This window comes from Erpetoichthys calabaricus, chromosome 17 (genome assembly GCF_900747795.2).
Source record: "Erpetoichthys calabaricus chromosome 17, fErpCal1.3, whole genome shotgun sequence".
NCBI lineage: Eukaryota > Metazoa > Chordata > Cladistia > Polypteriformes > Polypteridae > Erpetoichthys > Erpetoichthys calabaricus.
The window spans coordinates 29,452,701-29,473,050 of record NC_041410.2 but is presented as its reverse complement, the minus strand read 5'-3'; the positions used below and the strand labels follow the sequence as shown (position 1 = coordinate 29,473,050).

The 20,350-nt window shown below is 37.7% G+C and overlaps 1 protein-coding gene across 2 annotated transcripts in view; it reads right to left on the bottom strand.

The window, feature by feature from the left end:
• Positions 1–20,350, bottom strand: part of man2c1 (mannosidase, alpha, class 2C, member 1) — a 47,509-nt gene that overhangs the window by 4,455 nt on the left and 22,704 nt on the right. The window contains exons 13-23 of one of the 2 annotated variants that reach the window (XR_007933766.1): positions 19,580–19,703; positions 17,361–17,482; positions 15,724–15,809; positions 13,895–14,050; positions 13,452–13,534; positions 10,934–11,028; positions 10,395–10,499; positions 10,088–10,244; positions 9,369–9,512; positions 4,422–4,531; positions 3,154–3,966 (exon numbers count right to left, since the gene is read on the bottom strand). Coding sequence is in view for 1 of the 2 variants with exons in the window: in XM_028823415.2 (XP_028679248.1) it covers positions 3,154–3,233; positions 4,422–4,531; positions 9,369–9,512; positions 10,088–10,244; positions 10,395–10,499; positions 10,934–11,028; positions 13,452–13,534; positions 13,895–14,050; positions 15,724–15,809; positions 17,361–17,482; positions 19,580–19,703 (1,262 nt within the window). In the remaining variant the exon portion in view is untranslated. The remainder of the gene's footprint in view (positions 1–3,153; positions 3,967–4,421; positions 4,532–9,368; positions 9,513–10,087; positions 10,245–10,394; positions 10,500–10,933; positions 11,029–13,451; positions 13,535–13,894; positions 14,051–15,723; positions 15,810–17,360; positions 17,483–19,579; positions 19,704–20,350) is intronic. The other variant, XM_028823415.2, reaches the window with a different exon arrangement.

Genomic DNA, 20,350 nt, shown 5'->3' with positions numbered 1-20,350 from the left:
ATCCTGACCGACTCGACTCCAAAACATTGACATGCGTGCTGTCACACCGTGTTCAGATCTTACACAAAGTCGTATGGTCATGACGAAAGTGGTCCAGGCCCAGAACGTTAAGCACAGTGTCAATGCAGGCTAGTAGGCATGGTACAGAACAGACCTGCCTAGTGTGAGTACACCCTGACAAGAGTAGCTTTCTCATCACAAACAAGCTGTAAAGATTAGCTTACAATGAATTACTTCACTGAGGCAATGCAGCCTCATTTGCCAGTAAGTCACATATCAAGACATTGCCAGTCACTACCATGATATCATGATCAAGGAACAGCGTTGCAATCTGTACATTCTATATAATAATTCATTATACAGTGGTGTGAAAAACTATTTGCCCCCTTCCTGATTTCTTATTCTTTTGCATGTTTGTCTCACAAAATGTTTCTGATCATCAAACACATTTAACCATTAGTCAAATATAACACAAGTAAACACAGAATGCAGTTTTTAAATGATGGTTTTTATTATTTAGGGAGAAAAAAAATCCAAACCTCCATGGCCCTGTGTGAAAAAGTAATTGCCCCCTTGTTAAAAAATAACCTAACTGTGGTGTATCACACCTGAGTTCAATTTCCGTAGCCACCCCCAGGCCTGATTACTGCCACACCTGTTTCAATCAAGAAATCACTTAAATAGGAGCTGCCTGACACAGAGAAGTAGACCAAAAGCACCTCAAAAGCTAGACATCATGCCAAGATCCAAAGAAATTCAGGAACAAATGAGAACAGAAGTAATTGAGATCTATCAGTCTGGTAAAGGTTATAAAGCCATTTCTAAAGCTTTGGGACTCCAGCGAACCACAGTGAGAGCCATTATCCACAAATGGCAAAAACATGGAACAGTGGTGAACCTTCCCAGGAGTGGCCGGCCGACCAAAATTACCCCAAGAGCGCAGAGACGACTCATCCGAGAGGTCACAAAAGACCCCAGGACAACGTCTAAAGAACTGCAGGCCTCACTTGCCTCAATTAAGGTCAGTGTTCACGACTCCACCATAAGAAAGAGACTGGGCAAAAACGGCCTGCATGGCAGATTTCCAAGACGCAAACCACTGTTAAGCAAAAAGAACATTAGGGCTCGTCTCAATTTTGCTAAGAAACATCTCAATGATTGCCAAGACTTTTGGGAAAATACCTTGTGGACTGATGAGTCAAAAGTTGAACTTTTTGGAAGGCAAATGTCCCGTTACATCTGGCGTAAAAGGAACACAGCATTTCAGAAAAAGAACATCATACCAACAGTAAAATATGGTGGTGGTAGTGTGATGGTCTGGGGTTGTTTTGCTGCTTCAGGACCTGGAAGGCTTGCTGTGATAGATGGAACCATGAATTCTACTGTCTACCAAAAAATCCTGAAGGAGAATGTCCAGCCATCTGTTCGTCAACTCAAGCTGAAGCGATCTTGGGTGCTGCAACAGGACAATGACCCAAAACACACCAGCAAATCCACCTCTGAATGGCTGAAGAAAAACAAAATGAAGACTTTGGAGTGGCCTAGTCAAAGTCCTGACCTGAATCCAATTGAGATGCTATGGCATGACCTTAAAAAGGCGGTTCATGCTAGAAAACCCTCAAATAAAGCTGAATTACAACAATTTTGCAAAGATGAGTGGGCCAAAATTCCTCCAGAGCGCTGTCAAAGACTCATTGCAAGTTATCGCAAACGCTTGATTGCAGTTATTGCTGCTAAGGGTGGCCCAACCAGTTATTAGGTTCAGGGGGCAATTACTTTTTCACACAGGGCCATGTAGGTTTGGATTTTTTTTTCTCCCTAAATAATAAAAACCACCATTTACAAACTGCATTTTGTGTTTACTTGTGTTATATTTGACTAATGGTTAAATGTGTTTGATGATCAGAAACATTTTGTGTGACAAACATGCAAAAGAATAAGAAATCAGGAAGGGGGCAAATAGTTTTTCACACCACTGTATGTCATTCTATAAAAAAAAATAAAATCTTGGGACGAGACAAGACTTTTTTTCCTATGACGAGATGCAATCTTTTGAAGAGAGACACTTTCACGCCCCACGAGATGGTCAAGTCACATCATACTTACAATCTTTAAAAGCAAGTCCCGTGAGACGGTGTCTTTTGCACGTCACACCCTACTTACAACCATTTTCAAACAAGACCACGGTCATCTAACCTCTCAGTGGGTGGATCGCTTTTGCCAGACACACTTGATGTGCTCTCAGCTCTGAAAAATGTTAAACGTTCTAAATGACACGTCAACGACTAAGCGAAGAAGAGACCCAAAAGCGTTGGGAGAGAAAAGAAAGCAAAAAAAAGAACCAAAATAATCTATGTGCAAATTCTGAAAATAAGGAAAGTAATAATCAGCCCGTCCCGCAAGACTAGACTTTGTGCCAAGAGATTTAACCACACCCGGGGCCGGAAATAAAAGACAAAGTACAATGTCGTAAAGAATTCAAAAACGTTGGCGCGATACACATGCAGAGCAGGTCAGAGATAATGAAAGTATGAAAATTCGAAAGTCTCAAAAAAAGGATAGGAAATATTGCATTAGCGCAAACAAACAGAAATTATTACTCGGTGAAATAACAGAACAGTGAAAAGAGATTGAATAGTGTTTGAGGATGTCTGGGGGAGAAGAGAGACAAGGCAGTGAGACAAAAGGACAGCTGCTGTACAGGCTTTTAAATGTTCGAAATGTGTTGCAGATCACATGACACGGCAGCAGCAGCAAGCCAGCAGCTGATCGAGCAAAGAGGAGCTAAAAAAACAACTGTATTTGTTTCCCATTGCATCACCGTTTAGGAGGGGTTTCGGAGGAGCAACCGTGTCTCCTTGGGGTGCGTTCAGCCCCCCTCTTCACAGCGGCGGATAGTGCGGGGGGGGGCAAAGCCCCCTAGTACTGTATAATAAAATTACATTATTTTCCTCTCCTTTAAAGAGTCCTGTAATCAGAAAGTTCAGAGGCATGATTCTGATGCAGGATTTCAACAAACTGCAAGTTACTACAAAATCTGCTCCCTGTTTTCGACTTAAGTCTGGTACAATATCAAAGGCAGAAAAGGTACTGCACCTTACAGATGACATCAGAAATGTTTTCTCAGTGGGCTGCCACCATCATGAATCCTACCTTGATGAGGCATCACAGCATAAGTGAACTCATGCCATCCAATGTCAGCCGTGGCGTCAGGAGACTTTGGTGCTCGTAACCTGAAATGCACATGTTGCACAGCAAGTCAAAAAAGCACGTGACTCAGGTCAGACAATATTTGAAAAGGCCACAACACCCCCTTTACTATGTCAGCTCCTGGCACAAAGACATAGCTGTCCAAGGTTCATATACAGAATGCAGGAAGCTTCTTCTGCAGCCTGCCATATATGTCCTTGCTTGCCAATAGCACACCTCTTTCAATTCCTGTAAGTGTTTGTTTCAGGGTACAAATGTATGTAATGAAACTACAGCTTCTTAGAGTTTCTTCATTGCCCACAATTTATAAAGATATTGCCTCTTGGCACTTGATGTAACTTTCAAGTGGAGTTTTGCTGTCATGTACCTCTTGGCTTTGAGATTGCACTGTGATAATATGCATGTGCAAAAGCTGAAATGCAGCCTGAAGGCAATGTCATCCGTGCAGGTCATCGACATGTCTACTGATCTTACTGACATCCTGTCACACTTTACAAGCTCATTCATACAGAAACCACAAGTAGCTTTGCCAGTTTTCTAAAATTACTTGCTATGGTATGCATGATGCACATAAGGTTGTTTTTAATAATGCTTATCAATCTGTTCTGCAGATGAAATGAGAGCTTCAGGACAAACATAGCGTGGTATACAGCTCAAGCCACTTCATGTAAATCTGATGTTGTTTCCTCTTCCACCTAAACACCAAGGTTAGCTTTCATACTTAACTCTCATGGGGGTGAATATAATCTGTAATGACTGCAATGCAGAAAATTAGTTTCATTAATGTACATGTGATAATAGCAACCCTATAAACGAACGAATGTGCAGTGTGCCCTAGAAGAGAAAACCATGTTAGTATGCCCTGAGGATTTTACCTACATCAGTATCTGCAGAACATTTACGTTTCCTGCTAACAAGTCAGTCCTCAGAGGAACAGAAATGCTTTTCAAACACTGCTGTCTGTGTAAGTCACATATCAGAATCGCCATGCAAAGTTCTAACCAGGAGTAGGAGAGCGCACACCAGATGACTGATGATGTTCCCCAGAATGACTGCTAACAACACTAACAGATCAGATGACATTCAGTCTTAGTTTAAATAAAAGCCCATTGCTTATTATATAGAAAATTTTTAAAAAATGCTTCATTACAAAATGTGTATCACCAGTACTACACATAATAAGCACACAAGGCAGAAAAGAGAATACTTACAAGGACAGGGTGAGTGTATTCCTGTGCACGGAGTACCCATATTTGCAGTCATTCAGTAACGCTACTCCAAATCCATGTTCAGACACATCCGCCCATTTGTGACCCCACACCTATGAAATACAACAGATACAGTGGAACCTTGGTTCACGACCATAATACGTTCCAAAACTCTGGTCGTAAACCGATTTGGTCGTGAACCGAAGCAATTTCCCCCATAGGATTTTATGTAAATACAATTAATCCGTTCCAGACCATACGAACTGTATGTAAATATATAGATTTTTTAAGTTTTTAAGCACAAATATAGTTAATTAAACCATAGAATGCACAGCGTAATAGTAAACTAAATGTAAAAACATTGAATAACACTGAGGAAACCTTGAACAACAGAGAAAACTAACACTGCAATACTGCGCTACCAACTGCTGGCTAAAAACACTTTTTTTTTTAATGAGTTTTAAGCACAGGGAAAAAATGAACATTTAAAAAAATCCGTAATTTAATAAACCACCAAGAAAAATAACATTGCAATAATACACGCTACGAACCGATCGCTGTAAACAGAAGTGAAAACAAAATCAAGCCCGGTGCATTCTTTAACTGCCTTCCTACCTTATGCGTCCAGCCCTCTCTCTGGCGCTGCCTGTGTGTGTGTGTGTGTGTGTGTGTCTCGCGCTCTCTCACTCTCTCTCTCGCTCGCTGCACAGGAAATGCACAGGGAGAGACTGAACACGTACAAATCGAAAGGGAAACTGGCTTGTTCGTATACCGAGTGTGTGGTCGTGAACCGAGGCAAACGTTTGGCAAACATTTTGGTCGTAAACCGATTTGTACGTGTACCGAGACGTTTGTGAACCAAGGTTCCACTGTAGCTGAAAATGACGTAACCTTCATGTAAACAATTCACAAAATCAGTCTAATAAGCTGGAAAACTTCCAAAGTTCATTTGCTGTTACAAATTCATATTGTTTGGTCTTCAGAATGTCACATAAGCAGCACAAGGGAACATCTTTAAAACAGCATATACGGTGGGTATAGAAAAGAATCCCCCCCCCCCCCTTCGAAATATTCCCATTTTGTTTTGCTTTACATCCTTAAATGAAAACACACAAAAATATTTTTTCCAGCTTTACTTACTCAATGCAATCTATAACATCCATGTGAAAGATATCATAGCTACAGTTCAGAAGAACTCAATCAGGTGTAAGTGCCCACCATTTCCATTGCAGACCGTGGTTACTGGCTTCCTTTCACCTCTGATCAGTGTGACTAGTGAAGCTGTTCCTGGAGCATTCATTCCCTTGCTTGGTAGTGCAACGGACAGCAAACAACTGACTATGGGCGGCAAGCCACTTTCAAAAGATCTCAGGGATAGAGTTGTGGACAGACATAAGGCAGGAGATGGATACAAAAAAATCTCAAAGGCTTTATCAACCCCAAAGAGCACAGTAATGTCCATAATAAAGAAATAGCAAGTGTTTGGTTTCCACTAGGACCTTCTCTGGATCTGGCCATCCTTCCAAGCAGGATGGAAGAGCAAGGAGGAAACTGGTAAGAGAGGCTACCAAGAGGCCAATGGCCACTTTGAAGAAGTTAAGAGGATTTCATGGCAAAGAGTGGTCATTATGTGCATGTGACAACAGTTTCACAAGTGCTCCACAACTGTGGCTTGTTCGGGAGGGTCGCAAGGAAAAAGCCACTTCTCAAGAAAGTCCACATTAAGGCTCGTTTGAGCTTTGCCAGAAGGCACCTTCAAGATTCTGATAACAAGTGGAAAAAGGTCTTCTAGTCAGAGGAGACCAAAATCAAACAGTACACCTGGTGGAAATCCAATGCAGCTCACCATCCACAACACACCATACCTACAGTAAAGCATGAAGGTGGCAGCATCCTGTTGCGGGGGTGTTTCTCTGCTGCAGGGCCTGGGGCTCTTGTTAGGGTAGAAGGAAAAATGGATGGGGCAAAATACCATCAAATTCTTCAGGAAAACCTGCTACCCTCTGCCAGAAAGTTGAAGATGGGCAGAATGTTCACCTTTCAACACGACAACAACCCGAAGCACACAGCAAAATTGACCACACAGTGGCTGAAGGAGAAAAAAAGTGAATGTCCTCGTGTGGCCCAGTCAGAGCCCAGACATAAATCCCACTGAAAATCTGTGGAAAGATTTGAAGATAGCAGACCACCAACACTCACCATCCAATTTGACTGAACTGAACAGTCCTGTAAAGAAGAGATGGGCAAATATGGCTCAATCTAGATGTGCAAAGCTGATAGAGAAGTATCCCAACAGACTCAAGGCTGTCATTAAAGCAAAAGGTGGGTAAACAAAATGACATTGACATTGGGGGGGGTGACCCTTTATTAATCTCAGTAGGTCTTGTTTTTGATTTTTTATCATTTTTCTGAACTGTAGCTGTGATATCTTTCACTTGGATGATATAGATTGCATTGAGTAAGTAAAGCTGGGAAGAAATTTTTTTGTGTGTGTTATCATTTAAGCCCGTACAGCAAAACAAAAAGGGAATATTTCGAAGGGGGGGGGGGGATTCTTTTCTATACCCACTGTATATTAAGACACAGAGGCCAATGTTTGGATTTCACGATTGCAAAACGTAGTGCTAAAACACTGAGTGGAAATTATTTCCAACTTTGTTTTGTTGCCATAACCATACACATAAATATTGACAACATGTTTTATTTTTCTGAAGGCTTTTGCTTCACTTGCAGTCTGATGCCTTATTGGTTGCTACTGTAAACCACTTAAGGAGATTTTGTAACCTCCTTAGTGTTATGTTTACCTCGGAAAAAAGAGCTAAAAGCTTTGAATTTTTTTTCCAACAAGAAAAAAATGTTATTATGTATAAGGAAATCATGTAAATACCCAAACACATCTAGTGCCCCCTACTATCCTGATGCAGATTAACAACACGTCTTACATGTGATATGTTTTGAAACTGTCACCATGTACAGTACAGCCCTATGTTGCAAATGAGACAGTACAAGCGTGTTTCTTAGTGCACTTTTCTTGTAAGATTTTTCTTATAGGGTAGAATGTCAGAGCCTGATCCCCAGGATCCACACCACCCATTGTGTTATTATAGGCTACCACAGCACATGGCTTAGCGACTTCCACATTTCCCCCAAGATGAATATCGACAGTTGATGGACTGTGAACAGTGCTTAGGGGGCTAATGTCTTTCTTGTACATGTACTTGATCAAAATAATTTTGCTGTTTTGCCATTCAGCTGCCAAATTCACCAGCCAGAGCATGACAGTTAAGTCATACAGTACCATAATACATCATCTTCACTATTCGTGTCAACGCCTGATGACCAATTCACACTCTCATCCTTGATTCATCTAATGCTACAGTTTCATTTCATTCTAAAACTGGCTTTACCATTTTTCGTTTATAAGCATTGTTTTCCACCCCACTCATGAAAATTGATGAGTTACCACAGAGCACCAAAATTTATAGAAAAAAATTAATGATTTTTTTGTTTTGTTTTTTTTTTTTGCAATATGTTGTTTTTATCCATAAGATGGCAGCAGAAAATTGTCTAAAATATTATTCAGGCACAATGCTATATATTTCAACAAAACAGGTTACAATTTTTACATGAAATTCTGAACCCAAGAGGTGCTCGGGATGAATGCCAAGGAGGTTAATTATTGAATACTGTTTCATTTAGAACACATGCATCTCTGGCAAATGAAAGTAGGCCAACACTCTGCAAAACAATACGTCACCTAAAAACTGAGACTTTTTCAATTATTGTGGAGGTACAGCTACAGCAGTACTTAAGATTTCTGTGAAGTGTGAACAAAACAGCTTTGTTGGGAGAATATGAAACTAATAATTTAAATGATCAACTCCCACGTACAATCCCAGATTTCAGCAAGAATGTTTTCTGATGCTTCTCAACTGTGCCCAATGCTATGAGGAAGCACAAGAGCTTTTTATACATCCTTAACTGGATGAGGCGTTACAAAATAAGTGAATAGACATATATAAACATGGAGACAAATCATTCAGTTGCTTGCTTTAACGATACAATCTTAAAGATGGGAGATAGCAGATCATTTCCGATTGAAAAGACAAGTATGTGTGACATCATCATAAATATTTAAGAAACGGGCTTCATGGAAATCGTAGTTTGCTTGTTTGTTTATTTGTTACCCTATATAAATTCCAGGAGAAGGGCTGTCAGGAATACTTTTTTTGATTAACTGTCAGCTTGCTCATTTATAAATAATTAGGAAGAATTTCAAGCCAGAGAATAGTCCTTCAGTACCAAGAGATCCAGCTTTACAGTGTCAGTGAAGAGCAGTGGAGTGCACGTTATCAGCTGCCTTCCATGTTCCACATTGTTCATGTAGTGGAGGAGGCATGCCTCTGAAGCACACACACACTTCAAGATTTGCCAATAGGACTTTCTTATTTATTTATTTTTTTGGTATATCTGTTTTGGCAAAGAAATGCTAAACCCCACCATTTTACAAGTACTCATCATTTACATCTAGACTGTTTTATCACTTTTGCTATCCTGAAGTGTTTTGGAACTCAGTACATACAGTTTGGTGTTTGTGTATTTTTTGTTAATTTGAGGGGGCGTTGTAAATATTTGGGTAATTGTGGCAAAATTTTTATTCTGTAGTATTTCTTTTATTTGAATAGGTGGATAGCGGGAACTATATTTACAATATTCTGCAATCTAGACCTTAGAATCCTGTCGTTTTTTATTAAGTGTAACCTTTTATAGTTAAGCAAATCTGTGTCAGCCTCAGTGCTCCTAGTATTCTTGAGGTCTGCTACAGTTAATGAAAAAAGCTTAGAAACCAGGAGAAGTGCGGGAGAAGGACCCAGCATTCCCTGTTGCATCTTTTCCTTCCCTGAAAATTCTCATTGAGCACCAAAAACAGCAAGAATATAAAAGGCCTACCTCAAACCTGGCCCAGTCCCACGAGGTGTTCCAGTGTGTTGGTCTCTGCAGATGGCCAAACTGTATCTCATATGTGGCATTGGCACTGTGAACTTGCACTGGAAACTCCACTTTCAAGAACTTATGTGCTTCTTTCCAATCTACCTGTTATAACAGGCAAATCAAAATTTATATTCAGCACACTACCATCAGATAATCTGTGATTCAAGCCTCAAAATCCACAGATAAGCAAAACAAATCCATTATCCAATAACATTGTACAGTAATCCCTCCTCCATCGCGAAGCAGCGAAAAATCCGCGATATATATTTAAATATGCTTACATATAAAATCCGCAATGGAGTGAAGCCGCGAAAGGCGAAGCGCGATATAGCGAGGGATTACTGTACTATAAATTTGCCATCCAATACAACCTAGATTTACCAAGCCTACAGATCATAATGCAACATTATATATATATTATATAAAAAAAATATGTCCCAGTTAAAAATACAATCTGTGCAGCATTCTACTTATATATGTCTAAAATTAATTAAATCTTACTTGACACTCAACTTAGTTTAAAGAACTATGTGACTAGACAGTTCACTATGAGATGAGTTCCTCATGCACATTAAAACAATAAAAGAAAAGGATGGTTAAGCAGACGGTCAGCAGGCTTATTTTAGAACAACATTAATGAATTTTTGCCAAGTGTGCATAGAGAGGTAGATATCTACCTTTGTACGAAATTTGACATAAGGGCACTGAGCATCAAGAATAATCTCCTGAAAAAGCTTGCTAGCTTCACCAATACGCAGTGAGAAAGTGACACTGCCCCGCAGACCTCCAGAACTCTCAATCCTCACTGGCTCAATTATCTCAGTGACCGGTTTCCTGAAACAAACAAGAAAGAAACATAATTTAGACAAAGTTGTTACCAACAATTAAATTTGTCAAATGTTCCAGCAGTAATTTCCATAATGCTTTCATCAAATCAAACTATAAAAAAAATTCACCCAAAGCCAAGTGCAACTTCCACCATACCTGGTCTGTAAATGGTAATCCATCACATCCCAGGCATCCCAGTAAAGAGGAATGTCATCAAAAATAACAAACTGGTTTCCACTGCATCCATTCAAAATGGCTTCTCTGAAATTAACAGTTACAATTAGATATTGGCCCATTCCAGTACATTCAAAGCACAGCACTGCCATGACTCTGTTTTTCTTATATGTTCTAATTCTTCTGTATACTATTAACATATGAAGGTTGCCTTTCTCAAAGTATGGAAAGAATTTAATAGGTAAGTTGCAACCCTTGAGATCCCACTTATGAATCCAAGAAGTGAATACATCTCAGCTCAGATAATAATATCACACATGTAAATGATTCTACTCTTACATTATTTTCTGACTAGTACTGTGTAAATTTTATGCTTGGGCATAAAGTCTTCTTAGTGTTTGATTCATCATATCCTGCATTTGAATCATGTTGCAATACAGTTTGTTCATTTTTATACTTCTGCGTTTTCAGTTAAAGTTATAATGTAAAATACATTTGCTATGCAAGAACAATTTCAGTACCTGTTAGAATCAATCAAGCACAAAGATATGACACATCCATTCCTGTTGACAATAAGGCGCAGAATTCCATTGTCCAGGATCACACTGTCATCAGCCTGTGGATAGACAGCACATGCATTCATTGCAATGCAAACTGTTTTAAATGTATTAAGACATTGTTTAAAGGTATTAAGACATCGCTCGGGACAATGCGTGCTGTGCAGTGTGGCTTGACAACTTGCCAGGTGCCTCATTTAAAACAGTCCACAAGGTTAGGATCATATCAGACAACACTACTAGCCTGTGTATAAAAATTAATTCAGTCACTCTTCTATATTGCTTTCCGCCAAATATCATCCTTATAATTCCCTTCCCAATATTCAATGTTTGATCATGACTTTTAAAATTAAAATATAAAGTGCGCCGCATCTAAGTTTATCACAACCTATTAACCAACTGTTCTTTAAACAGTAAAGTACTTCACTCAAAGCCAATAGTTTAATTTGTAAGGCAGTTACAGTGTTTGATACGATTGTTCATCCATCCAAATGCAAGTACAGAGCCATTTTATATTTTAGCAGCATGAGCTACAAATCGGGAACCATTTTTATATTCACTTGCACTCACTAAGAACATTCCAATTTAAAGTCGACTAAAACCTAAAATAAATATCTTTGGTATTCAGAGGCGAACCAGAGAATCAGAAAACAATTGCAACAGTGGGGCTTAAATTCTACCCCAGTTTCCTCAAACTGTTTACACCAAGGCACAATTGTGCTGTCATTTCTTTTACAGTATCTTGCCTTTTAATTCCCTGTCCTAAGGTACACAGCTAAAGCTTATATTTGAAATACACAACACCTAAAACAACCAATGAGAAGTCATTATTCTTTTAAATATTTATAAGTTAAACATACAATTAGATAATGGTTAATTTTAAGGAAAAATGGTACTGGGATTGGAAGGAAGTTCTTCACACAAAGTGTATAGGAGTTTAGCTTCACCTGCTAATTATGTTGACCGGCTTATCTTAGGACCACTAGCTACATGCTGACCTATTAAACCAGATGGCCTGCAATGTAATATCTAATTTGGACGTTTCTAATTTTCTAATGAGACTTTTTCATCAGACTTGTCAGCAAACCATTCTGCAGACCTGATAGGGTGCACATCATTCTATTATAAAAGGAAATCCTGCGAAGAGACATTCTCTGAGATAATTTAAAGAGCTGTGACAGATAATTTCAAGTCCCACGAGACAAGACTTTATGCAAAGAGGTTTTGAAAAGTCCTGCCCTTCTCTCAAACATTTACAACCACGCACACGGTACAATCATTTCTCATTCGTGTGAATGCTATTGTCAGACACAGTTCATGTTCTCTCAGCTACTATAAATTTTTACGTTTTCCACATTTAAATTAGTTTATGAAAAGTCCTCAGTTTCATCCTTTAAAGAAGCTTTTCTGGACAGTACTTTTAGACATACAATCTATTTGTTTCCTTTGAAGTAGTCCTTTTATGGACAATAAATTTACACGTACAAGATGACACATCAAAGACTAAGTGAAGAAGAAAGGGCAATGCGTCAAAAAGAGGCCCAAAAGCGTTAGAGAGAAAAGAATTCAAAAAAGAACAATAATAACCTAAGTGCAAATTCGGAAAATAAGGAAAGTAATAATCAGCCCGGAACGAGTGGTATTGAAAACCTAGCAGCTCCAAGCAGGGTCGGAAATAAAAGACAAAGAGTAGAAAACAAAGTAGGGCATCATAAAGACGTTCAAAAACATTGGCGCGAAACACATGCAGAGCAGGTTAGAGATTAAAGTACTAAAATTTGAAAGTCTCAAAAAAACTGATAGTAAAGATTGCATTAGCACTAACAAACAGAAATTATTACTCAGTGAAATAACAGAACAGCGAAAAGAGATTAAATATATGGACATAGGTGATATGACAGACGTATGTAGATATTGCCTGGCTTTACACTTTTAAGTCGGAGACTTGTAGATGGTCTAATTCGCGCTGCCATCAGGGAAACAAAAATGTGTTTTTTCCCCAATGAAGAGGCGTATCTGCAAGAATTAAAAGATTTGTTGTTTGGTGAAAGTGAAATCCACATACATGAGCGGCAGAGATGCAAAGTGGCTGGTGCGTAGCGCAGGCAGGAGGTTTGGCGAGTGAATTGAACAGGGGGCAAAGCCCCCCTAGTTACAAAAGAGACAAAGTTAAAGTAATCACCCACTATTTTAGAACTATAAATATCATACTCCAATACAAACCTTAGAAGCAAATGAACAAAGGAAAGATGCTTGTATGGGTTTCTGAACGGAGAATCTTTGTATACAGTATTATTTTTACTGGTGTGGAATCTGAGATAGCCAATTTCATGTACTCCCTATACTTGAACTTGCAAAAAACTTCCTAAAATAAATTTCTGTTTTAACTCATGCCTCTACACTGCTGTTGGACACTTACGATTGCTGTTGATCATATCAATGCTACAGTATGTATATCACAAAGTAAATAGTGTTCAGTTACCTGTGTTGATACCGTAACAGAACAGCCTGGTTCAACAGACTCCTCCACAGAAGCAATTCCAATACTTGGGACCTTCACTAATGCTAACAGAAAAAGAAACACAATTTGTTTAAGGGAATAGTGATAGCAGGCATACTCAACAATAACAATCGCACTAGTAATCTAAACATACCTCAGCATTCTTCTTTTAAATTTGTCAAAATGCATTTATTTAGGGGGCACTGATGTTCGAGGCAGCATATACTTCATAATGGTATACTATATATGATATATGTAGGGTACAGATTAATGTATTAGGTACTCTATTAAACAGGATCAGCTGTATTATAATGAATAAAGGTGGCTGAGAGTTACACACCTTCAACTATCAAAACAACAATGCATAAATATTCTTTAACAGCGCATTTTCTTTTGTCTAAAATACCTTAAGAATGTTTATGTACCAAGCAATGGTTCAGCACTGCCTCCTGGTACTGAGATGACTTCAGTGCGCTCCCACGGCATACTGTTAAATACCACATGACAGCTTTTCTCTAGATTGTGTGGCAGAAGTGCCTGAAGTGCTTCCTTCAACAGAGCAGAACCAGTATTTCGAATCTCTAAATCATAAGCACATAAAAAATTGGATGTAAATAAGCAAAGTAAAAGATCAATTATTCAGCAGATTTATAACTTGAAATATAACATTATCTTGTATAACTGATTAGGCTTGTTGACAATTCAGACAGCATTTCAACAATGGATAAAAAAGAATCTACTCTTTAATGATGAAAAGGAATGGTGGGAAAGGGACCAATTAGGGACTCAGCCATACGTAGAACACATTCTAGTTCTATGTGCGCCAAGCATTCCATAATTCAACTAAAAAAAATATTCCATCGATCATATTAATCTCATTTAAAAGTATCTAAAATGTTACCAGTGCAAAGTCCAGCCTGTGAGTGTTGCCATCTGGCTCTAACATTACTAGTCCATATGTTTTGGGAATGCGGTCATTTATATACTCCTGAAATAGTCCTGGTATTACAATCACTCCTAATCCATTAACAGTGATATTTGGTGTCCTCCCGCACCACATTAAAATAAATAAGAATAAATTGGTTGTAATAGCCTATACTACTGGGTAGGAGGTGTTCTATTTAATCTCATATTAGAGAAAAAATTTAATTCTCTCTTAGTGGATTTGTCCAAAACTTAAAATGGCAAGAATTCATATTATATTAGACTAAGCATGCGGGGCCTATGACTGACTGCCTTATGCCAGGGTTGTTTACATTTTTTTGTCAAAGTCTTGCCCTTTTTAGTGTCTTTGAGGACCCATTTCTTGTTGAATGTCCAGACAATCATCAGTGCAGGTGTCCATCTTCAAGTATCATGGACAATTGTCAGATTGCAGGTGGAGTAATCAAGGATGATCATCAGAGCAAAGAGCAATGTTGACTGTTTAATGAGCCTGCAGCAACCCAAAATCATCCATGACTTATTACTATTAAATACAACAGTAACTCGCAACTCGAAAGCGGCAGCCCATAACCCCATACTTTAAGGATCCCTTTCTTATACTATTAATTGCTCTATTATATTTAAAAAGTTAGACGGGGTTTTTTTGCTTGTCTCTCATCTTTTTCTCTTCGGTGTGGGCTGAATATTGTTTTGCTCTTTTCTTTACATTTCCATTTTTCTTTTGTTTTCTTTTTTAAGAAAATCATTGCATTTGTTATTATTATTATTAGTATGCCACTATAATGATCTGTTTTTTGAAAACAAAATAAAAATGTATTAAAAAAATTACATATAAAATAAAGATTTTCTTGATGTACAGAACAATAGATGTACGGAGTAAGTTACCAAGTAGTGTGGTAGACAGTAAAATTTTGGAAACCTTCAAAACTAGTCTTGATGTTATTTTGGAAGAATTAAGTGGCTGGACTGGTGAGCTTTATTGGTCTGAATGGCCTGTTTTCATCTAAAGTTTTCTAAAGTTCTAATGTTTTGAATGTTGTACAGGTTCTCTACTCACAAGATGTTTAATACACGATTACAACATTTCTAATATTTTTGTGGTGAGAAGTAGTAACAGTCTTAGCAATTTAGGGGGTGTCACAGTATGAAACCTTACCAGGACAGTAAAGATATGGCTTACTGATGTGACTAAATGACAACATTGACAACTATGATCATTTTTTTTTAAAATGTTATTGCTATCACTGCACTGTATTTATGAGAACCCAAATTAACAAAAGGCACAAAGCTACCCATTCCCTGAACTTACCATTATAGTATTTAATTGCATCCTCAACCACCAACTTAATGCAACTGCCTGGAATGACATCATGGAACTGATTGAGCAGTAATAATCTGCAAAAAAAAAAATCAGTATACAAAACAACACATTCAGAATGAGTGCAGCGGCTCTGCCATGACTTTATTTAAGTCTAAGTCATTTATTTAGCTGCACACATTCTATAAGTTGTCAGAATTTATAGTGCAACAAGTAAATTAAGTGATTTTGAAGAAACTGTTCTTTATTTTTGTTACAACTACTTATAAATGTTGCAGTCTAAAATTACACACTATCATGCAATATGAAGCACTATCACAAGTATCCTTTCATAGCAAAGAGAATATGGAGAGAGTCCTGAGCCATTAACTTGTATACATGTATTTCAAAGAACAAAATTATGCTGCTTTTCCACTGTTATCAAGAACCAGGCATAGCCTAGATCCTGTTCTGTTTCCATTACACTTTTTGTTTTTCCACAAAGAATCAGTCATGAAATTTTGTGGGTTGGATTTTTCCTATTCTGTATATGGATCTCAATGCATCCTGGAAATATGAACAACACCACAGTCACGTAATAGAAATTGACTAATTTCAGCCTGTAAATGCAGAAAGGATGCATGTTCTCAACATACTCCATACTGGATACTTCCCTGCACTCCATATTTAAGCTTATTTTTATGTTTTTGTATATTGCAGTAAAAAAATAAATCAAACCACTAAACTTCCATCCATTATCCAACCCGCTATATCCTAACTACAGGGTCACGGGGGTCTGCTGGAGCCAATCCCAGCCAACACAGGGCACAAGGCAGGAAACAAACCCTGGGCAGGGCGCCAGCCCACCGCAGGGCACACACACACACACGCACCAAGCACACACTAGGGACAATTTAGAATCGCCAATGCACCTAACCTGCATGTCTTTGGACTGTGGGAGGAAACCGGAGCGCCCGGAGGAAACCCACGCAGACATGGGGAGAACATGCAAACTCCACGCAGGGAGGACCCGGGAAGCGAACCTGGATCTCCTAACTGCGAGGCAGCAGTGCTACCCACTGCACCACCATGCCGCCACTAAATTCCTGCAATGTAAAATAAGTAACAAATGCACTGAATCACAAATGACACATAAATTATAACAGACAGTGTACAACATGACTTAAATCAATAACAAACAGATGTGTACTGGTTGCTATTAAATTAGATGACAGAAATGGACATAAAACAGAGCTGAGTGAAAGTAAAATCTAAAAGAAGATGGCAAAAATGCAGAGGAAAAATACCACTGTAATTTCACTCATATCTAATATGTCGGCATGTAATATAGGTAAATATCTACCTCATACGTTAGATATAATCAAACTAATGCTACCTTTGAATTATTGCTTGCAACGGGAAAACACCTGAAACCAGACTATCAGCATCATTATCAAAACAGTAAAGTGCAACAACAGTTTATACTTTTTATATTAAACTGGATATCCAGCTATTATTTACCTCACCGTGTTCTCATGCCTTATTAATGAAACTAACAATCAGACATTATTCGGCATATTATTAGTTAATCATAAATCTTTTCAAATGTCAAAGCCCATTTACAAACCCAATCAACTACAGTAACTCACCTCCAGAGATGGTGTAATCGGTCCAAAGGGTAGAGAAAGTTCTTGTCTCTTATCAAAGCCAGAGTGCTTGCTACTTCAATATCATGAAGTAAAGTTTCACACTGTCTGTTGCCAAGCTTTATCTTTAAATCACATACAGAAAATATAAACAGTAACTGAAATGCATTCTGGCACCACAAAAAGCTATCAAAAATATGCACTGTACATTAAATAAAAGTGTAAAAAATGTTTTTTTAAATATAACTTAAAGATGTTATATTTGGTCCAAAAATGAAAGTGTATTTATAATACTTTTCTTTATGTGGTAGTGTCTCTTATATTTTGATTGTTTTTTGGGTATTTTTGTATGATATTTATACATGGAACACACATGGGAATCATTTAATCAATGCATTTAACATTGAGCAAACTGTAACATGAAAGTCATACACTTTCCCAAGGTTCTGCAATATATCAATACATTAGTCAGAAAACAAAAAATAACCGTTTCATTGCCCATAAGATGACAGTAACACAATTAATGAAGCAGAGCAATTAACCGCACACATGATATGAAATGTTCCACTGGTAATGTTGATCTGTATTTTTCTACAAATTTCAGATCAATTTCTCTCAAATGTCTGTGATGCTCTTACTTACTTTCAAATGTCATCTTTAATGAGTAATGTGAGGCATGTAATGATTTACCAGGATGGTAGAGGGCAGAGCCATTGATAACTGAGGCTCATTTAGTGTCATGTGCACATATTACAATACAAATTCTTACTTGCATGTCTCCCACACACTACTGACAGTAATACAACACCAACAGCAGATATAAAACATAATATATATTAAATGCAAGAAGCAATCATGAATTTGTCATTATAAGTGGCCATTAATTTAGCTTCTGACCTGTGGATATGATCGATCTCTGATTTGACTGGTGCAAGTACTAATGGCTGTATAACATTTGCCAGAGAAATGGAGATACAAGAATGACTCCACATGATGGCTTAGGTATATTATATATGTCCTACACAGAGGAGTACTGTGTAGCAGTAGTGCTGCATTTACCACAGCATGTAGTGTTTTACGATGCAAAGCTGAGTGATGCCACACCTGGATGAGTATGGAGTCCTCTGCTCAGCAGCTTCTACAAGTGTGTATAAAGAGAGAGAAAGAGATATCCTGGCTTTCCTCCAACATCTAAAGAAGCAAACTACAACATTATTGCACCCTCTTGAAAATAGCTGAGTTATGTTTTGCACATTTCAGGTTTTCAGTAATGGTAACTAAAAGAAATTTAAAAGCACTGATACCCCTTCACAAAATCCCCTCTGATGTAGATGGAAGAGTGGTTTGCCTTCTGCTTCCTTTAAGTCCCTGACCAGTGTCTTTGTTTTTCTAATATATAAATATTTCTTTTTAATATTATTTAGTAAACCTCAACCTCTTTCTCTTCTTCTTCCCAACTGTCAATAGTCAAGCAATAGGTGAAATTGTGTCTGGGTTTTTTGTCTTGGCAGGTAGGAGTGCTACGGTGTTAAAGTTTATTGTGCTTTCTATGCAACAAGGGCTACATAGCTTTTTTTTTTTTTTAGAAGTGCTTCATAACTTTTCATTAGGTAATATGGTTAAACATCAATTCTTATTCAACAGATGTTAAAAGTTTTATAACACAACATGCATCAAATAAACAGGCAAGGCAGGGAAAAAATAAGTCTCACTGAAAAGTAAAAAACTTTGACATCACATTGAAGTTCACATGTCTGTTGGGCTTATGAAGCGTAGTATTAAGGTTGTGGTAATGGGATGAATTTGATCACATTGTACCATTCACCTGCGAGTTGCAAGGATTTTGTGAAGTAAGTATTTATTACTATTCTAACTGCAACTTGCAAATATTCTTCATTTCAGCTTTCAGCTCTGGGCCAACATAAAAATGACTTCTGTTTTTACTTCACACATGTTGCAAAGCAAGCATGATTCTTTACCTATTTTTCACAGTTAACAATATCTAAGATACAACATATTTTACAAATTAATGGGATTTTGTGCTATGAAGTTATTTTTTAAAATGTATTGCTTTTAAGATTGAATGACTTTTAGTCTTAAAAATGAACTAATTTCTAAGGGTTTGCCAGCACTCTGATCTTGTACAGCTATACAAAGAACTTCTTGTATTCTACATTTCACTGTATATTGACAGTCAAATTCAGGTAGCAAACAAACAATACCTGAGCTTGAGTTGTATATGTGCCATTATGCAGCTCCAAGAAAAGCTCTCCTGTCCAGCTGCACAGAAGGGAAGTGTTAGCTTCTAAGGCAGTAAAAAGCTTATCAGGGCTGGATATTTGGACTCTGTAATATGAACAACATAACATGCTTAAACCACTGATCATCAAAAATGTCTAAAAGCAGAAGGTGAATGCATTTTTATCAGTTTATGTTCCCATGAACTTAATGAAGCAACAAAATGAATGCCCTGCTTTTCATAAAAAAGAAAAGTAAGTCAATAAGACAAACAATCTAAATATTAACAATAAAGGTTTTATATCATACTGTGTGTATATATATATATATCTGTATGATAGAAATGTTTTGTTGTTTTCCTCTAAGATAACAACTTAGGCCTGCACAGTACATGTAATGTAATATTTTTATTTAATATTTGATTCTCTTTCTGCTTATCCAGCTGAATCTAAACTTTGATATTCTAAATACAATAGCTGTTAGCATTGCATTTGATTTCCACATGCCAGCCATTAGCAAAGACAATTAATGTGAGATAAAAAATGACTCCAACATAAAATGTATATGATCTCTGTCAAATTTGCACTCAGCTAGCTAGACCAATGTTATGTTCACTATATTACCTCGAAAATATCTTAATTGTTACTGGGATTACAGATGAACCTTGTTATCCCCACTACATGATCATATTCCTTTGGGAAAGACTAACCATTTACCTCCTTTACCCAGTATGCTGTGTAAAGACTTTGAACATA